At 43.2% G+C, this 19,568-nt stretch overlaps 1 protein-coding gene across 4 annotated transcripts in view; it reads left to right on the top strand.

The window, feature by feature from the left end:
* PAH (phenylalanine hydroxylase) overlaps positions 1 to 19,568 on the top strand; it is a 48,871-nt gene that overhangs the window by 10,563 nt on the left and 18,740 nt on the right. For 3 of the 4 annotated variants that reach the window (XM_071728212.1, XM_071728204.1, XM_071728220.1), the window contains 2 exons: positions 3,999 to 4,106; positions 14,024 to 14,207. In XM_071728212.1, the coding sequence (XP_071584313.1) occupies positions 3,999 to 4,106; positions 14,024 to 14,207 (292 nt within the window). Of the gene's footprint in view, positions 1 to 2,929; positions 2,978 to 3,998; positions 4,107 to 14,023; positions 14,208 to 19,568 lie in introns of all 4 variants that reach the window. The other variant, XM_071728193.1, reaches the window with a different exon arrangement.

Below are 19,568 nucleotides of genomic sequence, written 5' to 3'. Positions count from 1 at the left end.
TGTCTCTGTGCTTTGCAGTGCCTGATTGCCACTGTTCTCTCTTTTGGCAGCCAGCATGTCTGTCTGTTGTCAATTGTGATCACAAAAATGCAGTGAGAGCAAAAATTAATATTGCAACAGTATCGTTGCAAAGAGAGGAAAAGGCAGAAAAGCCCATCAGCTAACTGAAGGTCTTAGACCTGTGTGATGAAAGAAATTTGTCTTCTTCAGTTAAAGGGAAGGGTCTTCAGGTGGACCTATTTGTTAAATTATGGGGCCCTGACATCCCCTTTTTAATGTTTACTGACTTACATGGATCTTACATGCTTTGGAAAGTATAGGAAAGCCCTGAAGCCCATACCTTTTGGTTACAGGCTTTGTAGTTCCTGCAGGGGTAAAAGACATAAACAGAGGCCAGCATGGTTAATTATTAGGACCAGATTATGCGTGTGTGTGTTCTATGCAATGCTGCTAAGGGCAGAGGCAACTGGCAGAAGATGTGCAAAAATAGGCTTTAATTTCTAAAAGCATTTTTAAGAACAGAGCAGCCAAGAAAATCAAGCTTCCTATTGCTTTGTGTGTTGGGGAAGCGCTCCCACAAAAATTCCCTAGGTTCTCACCTTGATGCTTTTCCAAGTTATATAACATCTTGGTGACATCTATGGAAACTGAGCATCTAAATGCCTTAAGAAATCTGACTTAGAAATGAGTTCCATTTTCAGATGTAACTTAGGAATCTTATTTCCTTAGGAATTCACACCTCTTTTTTTCTTTTTCTTTTTTTTTCTCCCCTTTTAATTTTTTTCCTTACTATTTCGTATATCTAATAAGTCTGCAATTTATGACACAGAGGAGAAATTTTTCTCTACCTGAAACTGCAAGAAAAACTTAATCTGGTTTGAACAGTGTTGGAAGTAATTCTGAAAGGCTTTATATGACCAACTCAGAAATTATTAGAAAGCTGATAGGTCTGTTTTATTCACCTCCAATACTGCCATATATGCCAGAAAGGCAATATTAATCCAGGTGCAAAGTGGTTAACTAAACATGCAGCTTTGCACTGCACTTAGGTAAACCCATCCTTGTATTTACACATCACATGTCTTTGAGATTGTGCTAGGTCCAGGAATGCATGTTCATGTTCATCAACTGGTTCTATTTTACTTTCTGGGTAAAAAAATAAAGGAATTGGAAGAAAGATCTTAATTTATTCCACACTACATTTATAAATCATGTATACATGTCATATAGGCAATATTTTGATGACAAGAAGACAATTCAATCAATTCTTCATGTCATTAGCTACAGAAGAGTAGAACTAACTCAAACTTGCAATTTCTCTCGATATGTTGAAAAACATGAAACTAGAATTAGAACTGAGAATGGATAAACTGTGGTCAACAGCTGAAACTAGGCATAGGCACTACAAAAAACTCAGCAGTAAATGAGTGCCTGTGTGTATGTTGATGAATATTACTTACTGTGTCTATGTTGATCTCCAAATCTCCAGTGTATACTGATGTATATTGACTCCATATATATGGATAAGAACTGGGAACAAGGAAAACAATCATTTTACTCTTCTCTTGCAATGAAAGCTCTCACATCTGTGGACAGAATGATGCCTTAGCTACTGTTTGTGCAATGATCTTCCAGGGAACTGAGAGCATATGCAGATGTTCAACAAGTTATGCAAGTATCTTGCTGTCTGCAGGGTTATTGCCTACTCCCTGCTGCCTTTCATTTTAAGCACCAACATAAATCAGTTTACAAGAGGGGAAAATGAATGAGGACAGGTTGCAAGTGGCTGGTCTCAACACATCAGGGCTAGTGACCAAGGAGAATCTGTCTGGGTTGGGAAGAGGTTTTTAAGGTTTTTTTGGGTAATCTCATGGTATAAAGAGCAGCAGGATCACCTTGCAGGACTTGAACCTTACATCGTATCTCCTTCAGGTATCCAAACTACAAATTCTTCCTTTGTCACACAAAATCAAGCCAACTTGTCACAGAAATTGATTCTCAGGCTGTGCTTTGGCAAGAGTATTTTGAATACATAGCTGCATGGATTTTAAAACAGTTCCAGTGCAGGTCATGAAAACCAAATTCTCGGATCATTGGCAGACACTGGTATAAGCACAGTTCTGTCTGTAAGATCATTTTTGGTTGTAATGGAGGAAAACAGAAGGGCAAAGCAATGTACAAACAATATTTCAGAAGACAGTTTTGGTTACACTATCACAGCATTTTTGGACTACTGATGTTTGGTTTGCTCTTTCCCAGACTCCTGTTGTTGTTTCCCCTTGTGGATGCTGAGGTGAAAATGGGTTTCATTAGCCAGCTGCTACTTTCCTACCCACTGCTTTTCCTCTTGGTCCCCACTGCATAAAAGCTGGGCTGGCTCCCTGGCTGGGTGAGGACCCAGGGGACACAGAAATGTTGCTGGAAGTGTCACAACTGAACAAGTGACTATCTTCCCTCTAGTGCATAAAATACAATTCCAACCAGAGGTTCCCATGAAAGGTGGAAAACATTTGGATAACCTTTGGAACCTCTGGAAATAAAGCTAGGTAGAAAAAATCTGTTGCCAGTCCTTGGCAGTGAATTCTCAGGTTAGCAGCAGCCTCAGAGACAGCCTGAAGAATCAAAAGTTATTTCCTTTATGAAGGAAGGCTGCTCCTTCTAACACTGCCTCAGAAAATGTAGTCCCACCAAGAACTTCATGGTTTCAGCACAGCTGGATTTGATTATTAATTTGCCACAAAGACTGTCTTTTCTAAGGGCAATATTTGGGAGACTCTGTATTATGATTTGTATGTTAAATTAAGCAACAGTTATAACGAAGAAAGCCTCTAACTGAAAATACAGAACTTTGTAAAGAAAAATTGAATGGGTACCTTAAGTTAAGTTTTTTGCCCAGGACTTTTTACATCAGTACCCATCTGTGTTGCAGATGTCCAGTGTGATCTTTGAAATACCAACCAGAGGCAATTTGCCCAAGGCCAGTAGATGTTAACAAAAACCAACAAATAAATTATTGTGACTTCAAAATGTTTGTGGTGGTTGTGCATCAAATTTACTCTGACATCAGAAAAATGAAGTGGTTCTGGAAAACTCAGCAGGCATTTACATGCCATGTCAGGTACCCAGATAATCTGGAAAATCTGGCCTGATTCCAGTACTCAGTTTCCTGTTTCTGAGGTGGTGAAATATCTCTTTCCTGCTTAACAGGAGGTTTGTGAAAAGAAACACATGTACTTAGTAAGCTATCTTGATAATGAGAAACATGAAAATAATTAAACCAAATTTTTTTCTTGCTTGGGAATATGGGAAATTAACTTTTGGAATTTGCAGAGCAACAAATCCATAAGCCTAGGGGAGCAAACATAAATGAAAACACATCTTGCAACAGCTGAGCCTTTATTCACTGTGAGATTCAGGAGCAAACCTAAATGTTTGCTCTCACATTTCCCCTCACTTCCCCCCCCTTTTTTTTTCTTTTTTTTTTTTTTTTCTTTTTTTTTTTTTTTTTTTTTAATTCACCTTTCATATCCCTCTTGTGAATACCATATCTCCTGGTGCTAACTGGAAGGTAAAAGCAGGGGAACAGATCATGACCTGCATCTCTGCACAGAGTACATATACATTGCTCAGTTTAATCCTGAGTGTTAATGAAGAGAAAGCCTGAGGGAAGATCTGTGTGCTGCAGCTGAAACCAAAGTACAGTAATGTTTCCAATCACGCCTCAGCTTGATGTACTTGAAGCAAGGCAGAGGTGGTATTAGGTATTTTCATGTCCTTTTTGAATAGCTTGGGCCCTAGTTTGGGAGAAGGGATTTTTGTCTCTGCCATCATAAATCAGAGCAACCTCAGAGCTGCTCTACTTCTGCCAGCAGCAATTCCCACTTAAAGCAACTTTATACACTGTTACACTGCTGATGTAGTGCTAAAGGGAAATGGATCAAAGCAAAACTTACTTCTAGGGTGAAACTATATAAATTTTTTTATTTCTTTTCTTTCAGGAATCTATGTACATTGAAGAATCCTCAAATAAAAATGGTGTGATTTCTTTGATTTTCTCTCTGAAAGAAGAAGTTGGGGCATTGGCTAAAGTTCTGCGCACATTTGAGGTAAATATTTTCTTTCAGGAGATCTGACTGTGTCTCTACATTTTTGCAATGCAGCAATATTTTCTCAGGATATTTGTGTCATATTGCCATAATGGGCAAAACCAGCATGTGTTTCTTTCCTGCAGTTAAAAACACCTGGAGCAGTATTCAGCTTTTAAAGTTAAAATTTTACTTCAAACTTTTCAATTAAAACCCCTACTCCAAAGTCGTATGAGGGTGGGGAAAAAAAAAACAATTTTTTTTTTCATTTAAGAAGGATATATTCCACTGTAATTGCTTGAGTAAGGAGTAGAAGTGAATTTGGCCCTAAACTGAGATTACTGTCTACATATACATGTACATACACATATACATACACGTTTATGAATAGGTCTAGGTCTGGGTCTAGGTATATTTATACATACGGAAAGATAAATATAACCTGAATGTGAGCCATGTGACTCATAGTGCATATGTTGCATGAAGTATTTCTTCTGGGGGCAGCTATCACCCTCTTAGGCCCTTTTTACCTCCAAAAATATGGTATAAATAAACCCACCAACTCCCACTGTTTTTATTTCTATATACAGGGTAGAGGGTACCTACAAAACATCAGAAAAATGGTAGTATTTTGCCCTTTGTTCACTCCAGAGTAACTCAGCAGCTTGTACTCACTGATTTGGAAAGCTTTTGGGGAAACAGGGCACCATTTACCTTTTGGGACATTGTGTTCCTATTTATTCTTGTAGAAATATTGCCCAGATGTCATGGATGCTGTTCAAAAAGCACAAAATCCTTGCAATTCAGGATGGCAGTGTTGCAATACACACAACTGTGTACTCTGTGATCCCAAGCAAATACAGCAATATTGGTTTTGTGATCTCCTTTTTGGTTTTTTGTGGGTTTTTTTGGGTTTTTTGTTTTTTTTTTTTCTGGACATCATCATGTAATAGTTATGCCTGAAATCAACCCTTCCTATAGAACACTATAAAAAGTTCTGGCCTGCATACTTTCCATTCATAAACTGAATTGACTAGAAAATGAAAGGTTTGTGTTGTACTGTTAGAAATGAAACATAATGATGAGTTAAAGGATGTATTTGATTCATTAAGATGAATGGAAAATCATACCAGTGAAAGCAGAGCTACTCTAAATGGTTAAATGAATTACTGTCTACTTACAAAACTGCTGTTAGGTCTAAAGGAAAATCTGCAGGAGACCTAGTATGGGAATGAGAGAAGTAGTCACTTCTTGGATGTGACTCCTCTTGCCCCAAAACAGGTATCTGAACTAGAGCTGTGTCATGGTTTTCCCCAGTGACCCTGGTGGCAGCTGAAAGGATGGGGCTCAGCTAAAGATGTTTGGCTGGGTGGTTTCCCATCCCAATGAAGGCAGTTCTTTCAGTGCAAACTGGCTCTCTGCTCTCCCACAGCACCAAGGCTTGACAAGAGACCTGACCTAGTAGCACTTACATTGGTTTTGCATGTTGTTGGCAACATAGCAGGGAGACAGGTGGGTGGCTGGAGGAAGGGAATTTAATGATACAGGCCTGACATGCAGCTCCAGAGCTGTCATTAGGGAATTTGTGAGCATTGGGGTGACTAAACCAGAGCACCCCTTGGGCTGTTCTAACTCAGAGCAAGGGACCTCGCCTTGTGTAAGACTCATGCATATGCATGGATGAAATAATTGATAATCCCCACCCTTTCTCACCTGGGCCATAAGAATGGTGCCTCAGAGACACAGACTTTATTCTCAGTGGCATACACAGAAGAGGTGGGGTAGGTGGTGATGTTTGGGTAAAGGACGGGGATGAGGAGGAAGATCTTGAGAGAATTCTTTCCTCTTGCATCTCTTTCCTGCTTAATAAACTCAACTGTGAGATGCAGGCTAGCTACAAGAGTTAGTTCAGACTCTCCCTTGGGCAGGGAGACCTCTTTCCTTGTCCCTACGGTTTCTATGTCTGACTCAGAGCTGACTCAGGGAAATGCAATGTGTTTGTCCTAGAGGGGTGGCACAGGGAGATGTGGGGATGGCTGCTCTGGGTGTCATTGCCTCACAAAGCTGCATGAAGTAGAAAAAAGGAAAACACCAAAGCCACAAAATATGATGAGAGTCTTCCCTGGAGCGGATGTGGCACTGAAGCTGTCGACCCCCACAGAGGGCCAAGACCCTGCATGGGCAATAGTGCTGATGGCCATGTGTGGTGCTTTTGGAGCTCTTGTGGCTGGGGACTGCCCAGGCTGCTGAGGCCTCTTTAGGCCCTCAAGTGTGGGAATAAATGCAGAGAGCACATCTCAGCCCCCTCCTCCTCCTCGTTTGCACTTGGGAGTGGTTAAGGGACAGTGCCTCCAGTGCTGGCTTTGAGGATTTTGCCTCTTCTCTAGCCAACCTACAAAATTATTCCAGGACACAAAGAGGGGAGGAGGAAGGTTAAGAGAGCTGTAAATATGAAAGTCTTGAAAATAAGTCCTCTCTCAAGACGGGGAATAAAATGTGGAAGCAAGACCTAGACTAAGACACAAGGAATTAAGGGCTAATAAAGGAGAGATCTTTGGGGTACTATTAGCAGCTAAGTTGCATTTCTGTAAAGGGACAGAAGAGGTTCATCCTCTGATTGGTTTAAGAGCTGGAGAAAAAAACTTCTGGGGGAGCTGTTCAGTCACTGTTGTGTCTCTGCCCAGATGCAGGAATAGCTCTTTACTCCTATGTTCACATCCTGCCCATGTCTCTCTGTGCTGTGGTGAAACTTGGCCAGGCATTATCCCCTATGGCAGCTTGATCTCCATGGGGAGAAAGACCCCAAAGGGAGCTGCACTGCACTTTGTCTGGGTAACAGGAGGTGCAGGACTGCTGCTTCATCCAACACCTCAACTACTCCCCCGTCTGGGTATAATCTGTACTCATCCAGGAGTAAATCTTCCAGGGAAGGAATTAGTGTCCAACCACAGCATAGAATAGCTGGGTAACCTCTTGTTGTGGGCCGGGGTGGGCTGAAGGTAGGGGAGTTTCACAAGGTCCAGTGGCTACAGAGTGCTCATGGCATTTCAGTGTCTTTTAGGGAAATATTAGTGTTTGGCCTACTCAGACATCCCTCAGGGTTGGTCATGAAGCTGGCAGAGTGCTGTATGTTTTCTGTTCAGGTCCCCCTTGTACACAAGTATGTGGTTACAGTCATAACTGCTGTTTTGCCTATGTAGCTTTAAGGCTTTTTTTCTGAGGAATCTCTTCTGCGTACTCAGCTCCATATGTTTGCTGACTTTATGTCCAATGTGTACTTGATTGTATCCACTTTTTTTTCTTGTGTTTACTCTTGATGCATAATCTCTTTAATGCATTTCAGTGTTGGGCTAATGCACAAGTTCCAAAAAGAACAAGGAGTCTGCGTGGAAGAAGAGTGGAACTCTCAGAAGGGCAGGCACATATTTAAACAAAGACCAAATGGCTCTTTAGAGCTGGAAACATTTCTGTCTCTAAAAGCAAACCTACGTGATGTATATGGTAGGGTTCAACATACACTTTGGGAGTAAGGAGAGCCTCTTCCCAGTCTTACATAACAAAATAAGCAGCACTCCAAAGACCCCCACCCCCACAGACACCAGACCTCAGCAGGTTCCTATGCTGTTCGGATCCTTGGCCTCCCCTACCCTGCCCTGTTTTGCAAAGCCTTGCCTGGGTGCATGAACCTGCTTGTCCTGGACTGCTCTGTCCCCAGGGTACCCTATGCCACCAGTGACTACCAGCAAAGTCCCTGCAGTCCTTTCTCCACCTTCCCTATGGACAGGCAGTGTCTGCAGGGCCAGAATCACACTCTGACCCATGCTCCAGTGTAGTAACAGCTTTATTGTGCTCAGAAATAAGCAGATTAAAGCTGATTCCAGTTTGATGCCACACTAGCTGCTCTATGTGTATACTGAGATGTGGTAAAAATTCACGTTCTGCTTATAGAACCAAATTATTTTGCACATGAAAAGACCCACGTGTCCATAACCTTTAACTGTCCTAGCATGCATACAGCCTCCTCATGAGTTCTGCTTGGGCAGCACCTCTGTCCTTACTGCAGGCTTGAGGGTGGCCATAGAGACAGCATAAACCCACCAGCAGACTCTTTGCACAGACTTCATTTTAATAAAACCTGCTGTACTTCAAGGCACTGCTTGTGGCAGCCATATGCTGCTTGTCTCATGTCTTTACAGAAGATGGTAGCTAGGAAACCAAAACTGAAGTCAATACCTTGGGAAACAGAACATCACACGTAAGTGAAGTATCAAGCTTAAAATCAGGAAGACAGAGTAGTCATTGTGGAATACTGTTTCTTTTTTTAATTCCCTGGAATGTCAAAAAGTTACAGAGAATAAGTCCAGGTCAGAAAAATCAGAAATTTCCCAGGCTTTTTCTCAAAACTGAAAAAGCAAGGTGGAGCATTTTGGTTTAACCCAAGCGTTACACTTGATGGGAATGTTTCTTTTTGATCTGTAGTGATAAAAGCCTGTTGAAATCAAGATCACTTTTTAAAACAACGACAAAGTCCATTCCAAAAGAAAAAGAAATGGGGAAAAAAAGTTATTCGCCCTCAAAGATTGGCATTTCCTAAATTAAATTCATCATACAAAACGTTTTACTATGTAAAACGAATTTATGTCAATTTTAATTGATATTTTTCTGCACAGATCTGTGAATACCTTAATTTTCTCCAAAGGTCTTTTCCTGATGGATTTATAAGCAGTAGAAGATATGTCAGCTGTACTACATGGGAAGTGTTGGGCTGGAATATATTACAAGTTTAGTCCACCAGTTCTCACAGATAAATCTTATATCTTTTCTTCACTGACAGGGCCTTCCAAAATACAGAACAGGACTTCACTACAAAGTCCAGCTGTCTGTGGTGTTACTTACAGTGGGTACAGCTCTAGCTCAAAAGCAGCCCTACAAACTTGCACTGAGTAGTACTCCTGCTCCCAGACTAAGTTACTCCTTTGTGGGAGGAAGTTACTGCTCCATGAGAGGACTGGATGGGAGCAATGGGCTGCATTAAATGAGTCCCTGCACTTTCATAACCGGGAAAAAGATAGCTCTGCTCTTTTTCTGTTTAGGAGCTTCCTTTATTGAACAGAAAGTCCAAAGTGACTGTTACAAGTTTGTCCCTCAGGAAGGCATTGGCTCTGCAGTGTTTTGGGTTGTTTCCAAATCAGAGCAGTCACTTTGGCCAGGGGGTGTGTTGGAGGTGTCTGCAATGATAGGTGAACAGGCCAGGCATGCCTCTATCAAGAGACTTGTTTTTCATCATAGAAAGCATACGTACAGCTACAATAATTTCATTACACCTGAACTCATTGTTTCAAATCCATAGCTTCAGACTGAGCTCTCTTCTTTCCAGGACCAGGGGAGCACGACTCCTTGATACCCTATAGAACAGGAGTTTAAAGAGAGGGGTGTCCTCTTGCTAGGTATTCGTGCAGTGCAACATACTTTTTTATCTGCCTTTTGGAGTTGTTTGCTGATACTGGCCAGCTCTGTGTCCCTTAGTCTCTGTGGTCTTATCATGTGGGAAAGACCCCAGCAGATGTGAAGGAGAAAATGGTGAAGCACTGCATTCAGCTGAGAAGTAGGCTGCTGGACAGCTGAAGGCATCACTGTAACATTCTAGCTCCCCTTATCCCCTCTGAAAGTTAGGCTCTGAGTTTCTACTTGTGCTTCTGAAAGTGTCCTCCTTCGGGAAGCCTTGAATTAACCCATGTCAAGGTTTAAAAGAACATGTTACTTTTTTTTTTTTTTTTTTTTTTTTTTTTCTTTGAGACATGAAAGTGCAAGTTAGTTTCTTACTTTGAGATATCTCATAAGAGTTATCACTGAGTCACTGAATGTTGGTTACTGGCACCATAGCTGTGTCCTGTGTCGATGGTTCTTCATCTGGTAACAACGTGGAGTCTCCTGATGAAGCCAAACTTGCTTAATTACAACAATCATGAGAACAAGCTCCAGATAGACTTCACAGTTGTATGTAGCTTTAGCAACTGTATACAGGAGCATTTAATAATCTGTGAACATCAGAAATCCACGAGAAGCAGTAGCCCATAACAGTCCCAGAGAGTATCCATCCCCACTGAAAAATTCCGCATGTAGCTACAAAAACACAACTTTTTTTTTTTCCCAATTATCATACCATTAAACTATCTGAGTGTGGGACTAAACCTTCATGGTAGTGACCTTTAGAAGGCTGTAACATAGTGTATCAAACAACACTGGTTTGATCCTGCTGGTGTGGGGAAGCTGCAGTGTGGAAGATGCTTAACTGGGATGGCATGACTGGAATTAACTGCAGAAGGGGCTGGAGCTGCTTCACAGCCTCTGAGAGGGAACAAAGTGTGAGTTAAAGCAGGAAGGGAGATGAGCAATCTTCCCCTCTCTCCACCACTGTCCCTGTTGTAAATTGATACCTGTATCCTTAATCCCCTCATTCAAAAATCATGACTTACCCAGGATGAATTTAGCTCCAACTTGATTTTGAGCTCTGAGAACATGCCTCAAGACTTCTTTCTCTAATGAGGAGTGACAGAAATTAACTTTGACATTCAAATAATGAGAGCTAGGACTTTTCTACCCCAGAAGTAGAGATTTTAGGAAAAAATCCCCAAGAAATTTGGAGTCACTTCTGCTAACTTCAAGGCTCCATCAACAGAAACCAGCTCAGAAATAATGAAATCTCATAAAATAAATAGAGCATTCTTATTAGCTGTCTTTTGAGGGCATACATTGTCAAGATATAAAGCTCTGCTAAAAACACAGAGATTGGAAACTGCTCAAAATAAACCACAAAACCAAAAAATGCCCCAATTCCCCTTTCTCAGGTAATGTTTGTCTCCAGGAACTGGAGTTTTAAATAAAGCATCGATTACTGTGAGAAACCTGATGCAATTGCAAAGTTTGTCAATCCTGATGATACAAAACAATTCTGAGAAATATGAAACTATGAAGATAAAACACTAGATGGAGTAGTTGGACTAGAATAAAACTGAGATTTCTAAAGCAGCTCCAGTAAAAAGGCCACTGTAAATATTTTGAAATCGGGGACTTCATAGAAAAGCACTGCATGTGAGAGAAGCACCACTTCAGGGAGCTGCAAGTATGCTACTGAATTCTTGCTTTGAAAACAGTCACCAGAAGGGTTCTCCCTTCAGCTTCTCTGCTGTGAGGTCCTGAAGCCTGGGAACAAAGAGGTAATGGGTTGCTCTGAACATTGCTGAGCTGCAGGCACTGCTCAAATGAACAGTAAACCAGCCACACACTCTGTCGGGAAGCTGTTCTGCTTATCTTAGGTGTAAGAAAAGGGCTGTTGCTGTCCTTGAGCTCATTCTTCCTGTCTTCTTTCTTTTTTTTATTTTCTTTTTGCCCCCTCTCTTAGGTTGGTGTGATTCTTTGGGAGATACTGATGCTCCAACTGCCTTAAGTTTGTCTCGTGCACTGCATCTTGTCTCTTCATTCCCAACCAACCTACATCATTCCCTCTATTTTGTGGGCACTGCTGCTTCTGCAGCTGCTCCCTGAGCCAGGCTGGAGAGCTGGTACAGCAGAAAAACTCACCTGCTCAAAAAAAAAACAAACAAAAAGGGTGTAGTTGATGTAACTGCGTGATCTCCCAGAACAGCTTGCCTGTCAGGTGATAAGGGCCACTCAAGAGATGTCCATATTATCACAGCTTCTGAAATCCCAGTGATGGCCTGGGCCCTCATTCCTTTGTGGCTCTGCGCACAGACAGAACGTGGTCACCCGATGCATCAGTGAAAGGTGAAAGGCCCCAGAGTCCCTGAGCCCACCCCCTTTGACAAGGGGAGATTTTTACACTCCAGCTCTGAGTGGCTCTGCAGAGCAACCAAAGAGCTCCAGGCTCCAGGTGCCAGCCCCACACTGCTCCCCACGCCGTGGCCACAGAAAAGGGGCCAGCAACCCCTCCCCACAACCGCTCTCTGTCAAAAACCTTCCCAGCCCTGAGGCATCTGAATATCCAGCTTGGGGCTGCCTCACCAAGCAGGGGGTACAATGTGCCCTCTGTTTGTGTTTGGAAGCCTAAAACAAATTGTCCTCGGGGCCCAGGACAACAGTGGCCTTTCTCTCCCCCAGACGGCCCTGCAAGGGCAGCGGCTCTCGAGAGCAGCAGTTGGCGAATGAGCTTTTGACCTTTTCAACTTATTGTATTGGTATCTAGCCAAACAATTTAAGTTCATCTGTAGCGTGTGACACTCAGGAAACAGAGGAATGACATGCATGCTGTTTCCTACCAAGTCATAAACTGCCTTTTGTGGTGGAGTGAATGAGGACTTTTTCACCGATGGGCAGATAACCCCCTGCACTCTGCAAGCACTGAGAAGAGCAAAGAAAAACTTACAGGGCTCGAGAAGCTCAGATTAGAGGAAGGCACAGAAAAAAAAGCTTCCCCCTTTTCCCTTGTAGGTCAGAAGTAGATCCTCAGAGTCTTTCTCCATGGAGGAAATCCTGATCCCACTGCAACAGGGGGTTTGACACTGACACTAGTGGGGCCATCATTTCACCCCATGTGGTTTGCGGTCTTCTTAAGCCTGAAAGCAGCAAACAAGCTGCCTCTTCAGGACTGCTGAGCAATATGTGTCAGCTTTTCTGATTCTTCTGTGAATCATCTTCAGATCCAGCTTTCCTCCAGGGTTTTTTTTGGCTATTCCTGCTAGGGATAGAAGCCCAGACCTGGTCCTGTTGTGCCATGGCCACAGCTCCAGTGTGAGCTTGAGAAAGGTCAGGTCATAAATCATTGCGAACTGAAATCTGTTTAAAAGGCTTCTCTCAAAGCAAAAGAAAGTAATAATATTTTCATTTTCAAATTACAGTACTCAGGAAAACATTTGAGTCCAGGTAAACTGAGGCAGATTTTCCTGGACATGTGTTTAAGTGACTGGAAAAAAAATTAGCTACTTACTGCTTTACACATTGACATGGTGTCATGTCTGAGGTCAGGTACTTGCTGGCCATAGTCATCAAGAGTATATTTACCAGTGATCCCTTTCTTCAGAGCTAGGAGGCACTGGTGTTGGTCAGTGAAGATTTTGGTGATATTGCATTAGAATTTCTGTGCTAAAGGATAGACTTTGCTGTGAGAGTGATCAGACTCCATAGCAGTTGACCAGAGAGGTCATGGAGCCTTCATCCGTGGAGAAATTAAAAGCTTACCTGGACAGTCCTGAGCATTCTGCTCTGGGGGACCCTGCCTGAACAGATTGTTGGACTAGATAACCTCCCAAAGCCCTCTCCAACTTCAGCAACAAAGTGATTCTGTGATTTAAAATACTCATGGTTGTATTTGTATAAAACAGGGCTGCCTGTCCGGTGCAGATCCATGTTTCCCATTGGATCTCTGCCCAACACCTGCTCATAGCCCTGGAAACTGTGCAGGTGGCTTTGCAGGTGACTGCTTGGCAGAAGCTTATCTCACAGGGTGCCCAGCTTCTTGCTTTTCCAACCTTCTTTCAAGATGCTCATAAGTACAGCATTCACTTTTTCACGAGAGGATTCTCCACAGGTGAACCACCTGCTTCTCATCTTGATCCTGGGGAAATGTTCTTGTCCACACAGAGCATCTCCCATCATGTATTTGCAATACAGGACTCACAATTTAGAATGCTCAGCCAGTTTACAAGTTGTATCCTGATTTCAGGTTTTTCAAATGTTTATGTAGTCCATGGTCTTTATGTTGGTGTTCTGCACAAGGGTGAGTCCTGCATCCTTCTCTTTCTTCCTTTTTATGCCTCTCCCTGTTGTGAAAGTCTTCAGTCCAATGGCCATCAGATGCAATTTTCTGGTTCTAAGTTATTTGGATTGTATTCTATGGTTTGCCGGCTGATGTGAATTTTAGCTACTCTCTATGTCACATTTTCCCCCAAACCCTGTAGAATCAAAATCTCTGTTTCTTATAGGAAAAAGGCATAAACCTGACCCATATTGAGTCCCGACCCTCCCTTCTCAACAAAGATGAGTATGAGTTTTTCATTAACTTGGAAGGCAATAATATCCCGGTGCTGGACAATATCATCAAGTCCTTGAGAAGTGATATTGGAGCAACAGTCCATGAGCTTTCACGGAAGAAGAAGAAGGACACTGGTAAGAACACACTGACAAGGATAATGTGACAGTTCACATACTTAAAAGACTTCTTTTTCCTCTAGCAAAGGATTACTTCTTGGATTTGTATGGCTGCATTTCCCTTCCTCTGACCATTTTGCCTCTGTTGCAAGCTTTTGCAGATTTTATCTCAGTGTAAATTGCCATGCTCCATCCCTTGCCATGCTTCTGACCAGTTCTCCTGGGAAATGGTGAAATGGTGTTATGTTGTCATCTGCCTGGCTGGTTGGAAGCACTCACAACCTTAAAGACAGCCTCATCATGGTTGCTCTTTACACTACTTGCAGCATCTAATAATTAACTAATAAGCCAGTCATTGCAATTTGTTTATTTGATGGATCCTTTGCACAAAGTCCAGCTGGTTTCCAGATTCAACGTTCAGGCAGGAACTGATGGTAAAGGGTAGCATAACAAAACAAAAATGACAGAGAAATGCTGTCATGATGCTTTCCCCCTTGCCAAATGGGGGCACAAAACAAACCTGGGACCTCACAAAACAAACGCTCTAGCACAGACCTCATGGTGCAGCAGGTGACAAGAGCTCAGTCCTGTGCAAGGCCTGGAATGGTGTAATGCCATCTTCATGGGATAGAAGGAGGCATTGCCCTCCTGCACTCTCCAGGGCTGGCGTGTCCCTTTGAAAACCAGAATTTACTTTCTGGTTTTGGTCTTGTGAACCCTGGCTGCTGGTTGCTGCAGCCCCATTCTTGTGGGACCCTTGCACTTCTGGGCTGAGATGAGGGGAGGGGAAGAAAATTCCCATGGAGTGACTATCTCCTCCCACTCCCTGTTCTCCATCACACAGGTACATGTACGTCCACCATCATCCATCTGCCTCTCCACTTTTTGGGCTTGAGGATGCCCCATACTCCTGCTATTGATACTAGAGAGGCTCTGCCACCCACTTTGGTGGGAGCAGGAGTAGCCCTGCATTCCTGTCACATATCCCAGGGAGATCATTTGTAAGTTAACCTTTGGAGGGAAATGAGGAAAAATCATGTGAGCTGTCCATGCTCTAATTCTCAAGAGATTTGCTGAAGCTGAGGCTGCTTGGTACAGTGGTGGCTGCCCTGCATCCAGTCTGAGTCATACTTAAATGCCTCTTCAGATAACAGATGTGATTTTAATAGGATTTCAGACTTTAAATACTTTAGGTCTGGATCCTCTTCTTCCTTCCTAAGAACAACATGAAAGGACATTAATACCTTCTTGAGATCACTGCTGGTAATCCTTTTACTGTTTCTTTTGTGTCCTACCCATGACATTACATTTGAAGTTGAAAAAGAAGAAAGCAGATATTCTTTGGAGTCAGCTCTCTCCATTCATGAACTGAAGGGACAAAAGGTTGATTAGGTGATTTATGATTATGTCAAATCAAAGAGGTTCTCTTTGGGGGCTTTTTTATTTCCAGAAGAGAGCTATAGGGCCCAACAGTACATGCTATTAATTTTGTTTTTCTAATTATTATGAAGAAGTTAATAACAAACTTTATTAAATAACAAAGTAGTGTGGGACAGAGTTGGAAAGACATTCAGCACTAAATATCAGCCAAGAAAGGCTTGTGTGTGGAATTCTGACCTCACAGAAGTCAAAACTCTTGTGGTCAGCTGTAGGATTAGGATTTCACTGCATGTTACTGTGTTGATCAAAGGTTTTTTGGGATAGATTATCCTGTCAGTGCTGCAAAAAGGGACTTGATCTCCTTCTGTCTGAGAGGATAACTTGTGTTTATTTGTTAGTTTCAGTAGTTCAGAAATAGTATAAAGTGGGAACAATTTGTTGCCAATGAAAAAGAGGAAGATTGATATTTCTTTTTGCCCTTTCCCCTTTTTTATTTTTTTTCAATTCCAACTTCTCTCATGAGTAGTAAGGGTCCAGTCAAACTAAATTCCCTGAAGAGCCCTATTTTTAAAGGTCAAACAAGCCCTGCTTAGGGGATGGACTGTGGGTGGCAAATTCTGGGCTGAGGCAGTTACAAGGGCTGAGTGAGACTGGAGCAGCCTGAGCTCTAGGAAGTGTAGCAAGATGCTGTCCTTTATCAGTAATGGCATTAACAAATAGCAGGCCTTGTGCCTTTTAGGTTGGCTTGCCTTTCAAATGTATCTTCCTGTCAAAAATGGCCATAATTCACATAATATTTTTTTTCCTAAAACACAAACCAAGAGCAATATGACTCCATGGAGTATTGTCTCAGAAAAAATGCTTTATGGGGTTGCTGTAAAACTCTTCTCAGTCAGCAGGTAAAGGCTGGGAAGGTTTTCTTCTGGAGATGGTCCAGGCTTCCATGGTACTGATTCTTTCACTCTTTCCTAAAGATGCTCTGAGCCCTTCCTTGGTAGGGATTAATTTTGCTCATGATTTAAGAAAAAAACCACTATTTTGCTAAGTTTCCTGTAGGAAGCACACAGTGCCATTCTTGGGGCACTGCTTTGCTGGCAGTCAGGGGAATTTTTTGTATTCTGCCCCTTCTGTATATTTATACATGTTTGTATATGCTTTATTGGGCAAGGTCTGGTCAGGTTAACTCATTTTAGGGTCTTTTCTCAAGTAAACACAAAATGCAATTTTAGTTTTTCTCTGACTCACCCAAATAGTTACAGATACCAGATTTGGATTAACAATGTAGATTTAGCTGAGGGCAGGTCAGTGAAATGTTCTAAATCCAAAAGTAGTTTTAGAGCTTTGGATGAGATGGGCTCGCAGTTCCTGGGCCAAAATCCCTTTGTAGAGAGGGAAGGGTTTGTTGTGAAAACACAGTACATCTCTTCATAGCTCTTTTTGGAAATGATCTGGGTATCTGCAGTTCACTTGGAGCCCATGAATAAAAATAATTAAATAATATTCTGTTGCTGCATTAGGGCTATGCAGACAATTTATTGCATTTCTGAGACAGACTGGGAGCTGAGATTCTGTAGGGGCCTTGTTTGCTAAACCCTGAGGCTGGCCAAAGCATTTGGGACTGTTTAAAAAAGGGCTAAACCTGGGCCTCGAACTGCTATAAATTGCATAGACCTGTCTTTGACCCTCCTCACAATGGTCCAAATGGAGGAGTTCTGCAGAAGTCCTGGCTGCCCCTGCTTGGCTGTCTCTCATATAAATGTCTGATTAGCATTCTGCTAAGCATTTGACCCCATGGTAATTTGGTCACCACTTGGGTGTCCAGCACGATCCCGTAAATGCTGCTGTTTCACTTAGAGACAAATCAATATTTATTACTGATCAGCCCACGTTTGCTCCTCAGACCTTCACAGAGGCCCAGTGTTGCAACAGCTTGCCCTGGCAATTCATTAGTGGCCATGAAGACAGACAGCAAGTCTGGCGAACCCGCTGGAGGAGGGTTCTGTTGCAAACAAACTATGGGATAGATTCAGCCAAAGGGTAATTTGATTTGAGCTTTCCAGTAGCTGCTGTGAGGGCTGGGGACAGCCTCCTGGCACACCACAGCTAAGCAGAAGACCCAGTAGCACCAAGTAGCACAAGTAGTAGACTTGGGGCAGTGCTCATCCTGGGGCTGTGCTCAAGGCCTTCAATTTTTGTTTCCATGAGACCTGAGAAGGCTGAGGACTTTCCAGGGCCTGACTGAACATCAGCTCTACTGATACAAATAGCATTAAGCATCCTCAGGTTTTCCCTTTCACAACCTGCAGCTGTCATTCAGCTCAGTGAGCTCAGAGCCTCTCTCTCTTAGCTTCTGATGGTGTCTGAGGGGACCTGGGAGGGAGGCAGAGATCTGCTGAAAATAGGTTAGGTACCTGCTGCCTGCCTAGAAGATAAGGTGCTGTTTCTGTGTAGGGGAAAACAAGCCATCCCATCTCCATGTCCAGGACTGGCACTGCATCATCCCAGGATGTCCCAGAGTTTATCATGAACTCTGAACCAAGCACATCAGGTATTTTGAGAATAAAATGTATTTAATGACAGTAAGTTAAACATTATATATCTGTTTTATCCCTTCTTGAAGTTGTAACGATTCAAACCCTGCCCACCTGGAGCTTTCTGATTCAGGGCAGCCAAATGCTACAGATTTGACACTTCAGGTCATGGTGTGCCCCTAAGAACAGTGGTTATTCACTAACAAATCCTTTGCTGTGGGGGCTGCCAGACAGCTTTTTTCCCAGTGCCTAACCACAAAATATTTATCAGTGTGCATCACCCCAACCCAATAGTGGGGAGTCTGAAGCACACAACTGGGAAGAGCCAGGAGACAAACCCACTGTTTTTAAAGCTGCCCTTGTAGAAAATAGGGGCAGAATAGCTGGGTGTGCTCATCCTTCTCATAGTGTGTGTTGTGACTCTTCTCTACGACTCAAAACACACTTTTTTTCTACTCCCAACTGATTTAACTCAGGGTGGCTGCAGGTGCAGTAAGGGGAGAGATTATTTCTGGACAAACTGGGGAGTTAGAGGGACACCCAGCAATTGAAGTAATTTCGGGAAGGTCTTCCTGAGACTGCTGCTGCCATCTAGTGACCTGTTTCAGTAGTCTGGGTTCTAGGGCAAAGGCGGTGTGCAGCTTGGAAAGGCGGGGGACCAAAATCTTCCTTCTGAAGGGGAGGTCCAGCTGGGAGCACTGCTGAGCCATCAGTCCAGCTCTCTGGATCCCGGCCAGCCCTGCACATCCCCAGCTCCCAGCTGCCTGCCTTCCCTGGCCTGTCTGAAACAAATCCGAGGGCTTCCATCTGGAGCATTGGAAGGAGCCAGTCTGGTGGTGAGACAGGAGGTGAGGGGGAGCAAGTGCTCTGCATAGGGCTGAGTCGAGGTTGCCCAAAGTGTGCCCTATAAGCCCACTGTTGTTGCTCTGGCCCCCCTGTGCAGCCACTTCTCAGAAACCAGCACCACCAGTGCCCTCTGTGTGGTTCGGCTCAGCATGAAGCACCTGCTGAATAGTCCTGGGAACAGAGTGATCCTCTTATCCCAGAGGTTGTCCATGCAGGCCTGGGATGAGCCCCATTAACAAGGCGCTGCAGGGAGCCCATGCAGTAGCTGCTGTGTGGGGATCAGGCTCACTTGGCAGAAAACCCAAAATCAAGTGGGGAGGTATGGCTGAGAGGCAGTGCCACCAGGCAAGAAGAGACCCTCAGAGCAGAATAAGCTGTTGTTTTCCAAGAACTGGCTGAGCAAGTGGCATTCATCCATGCAAGTCACAAAACAAGCTCCAACATTTTATTAATAAAGCATCAGTCCTATGCAGAGTGTTCACTTCCCCTGACCTGCGGTTCAACCACCAGCCTGGCTCCAACCAGCCTGGATCAGCAGACCTTTGGGTGATGTTAGCCTTGGAGTCCATGGACTTGACTTGTACTCAGTGTGGGATGAATACAGGACACGGCCTGAGCATGG

Source organism: Heliangelus exortis, chromosome 1 (assembly GCF_036169615.1).
Source record: "Heliangelus exortis chromosome 1, bHelExo1.hap1, whole genome shotgun sequence".
Lineage (NCBI taxonomy): Eukaryota > Metazoa > Chordata > Aves > Apodiformes > Trochilidae > Heliangelus > Heliangelus exortis.
Note: the sequence above shows the minus strand (reverse complement) of the source record. Positions and strands in the feature narration are given on the sequence as shown.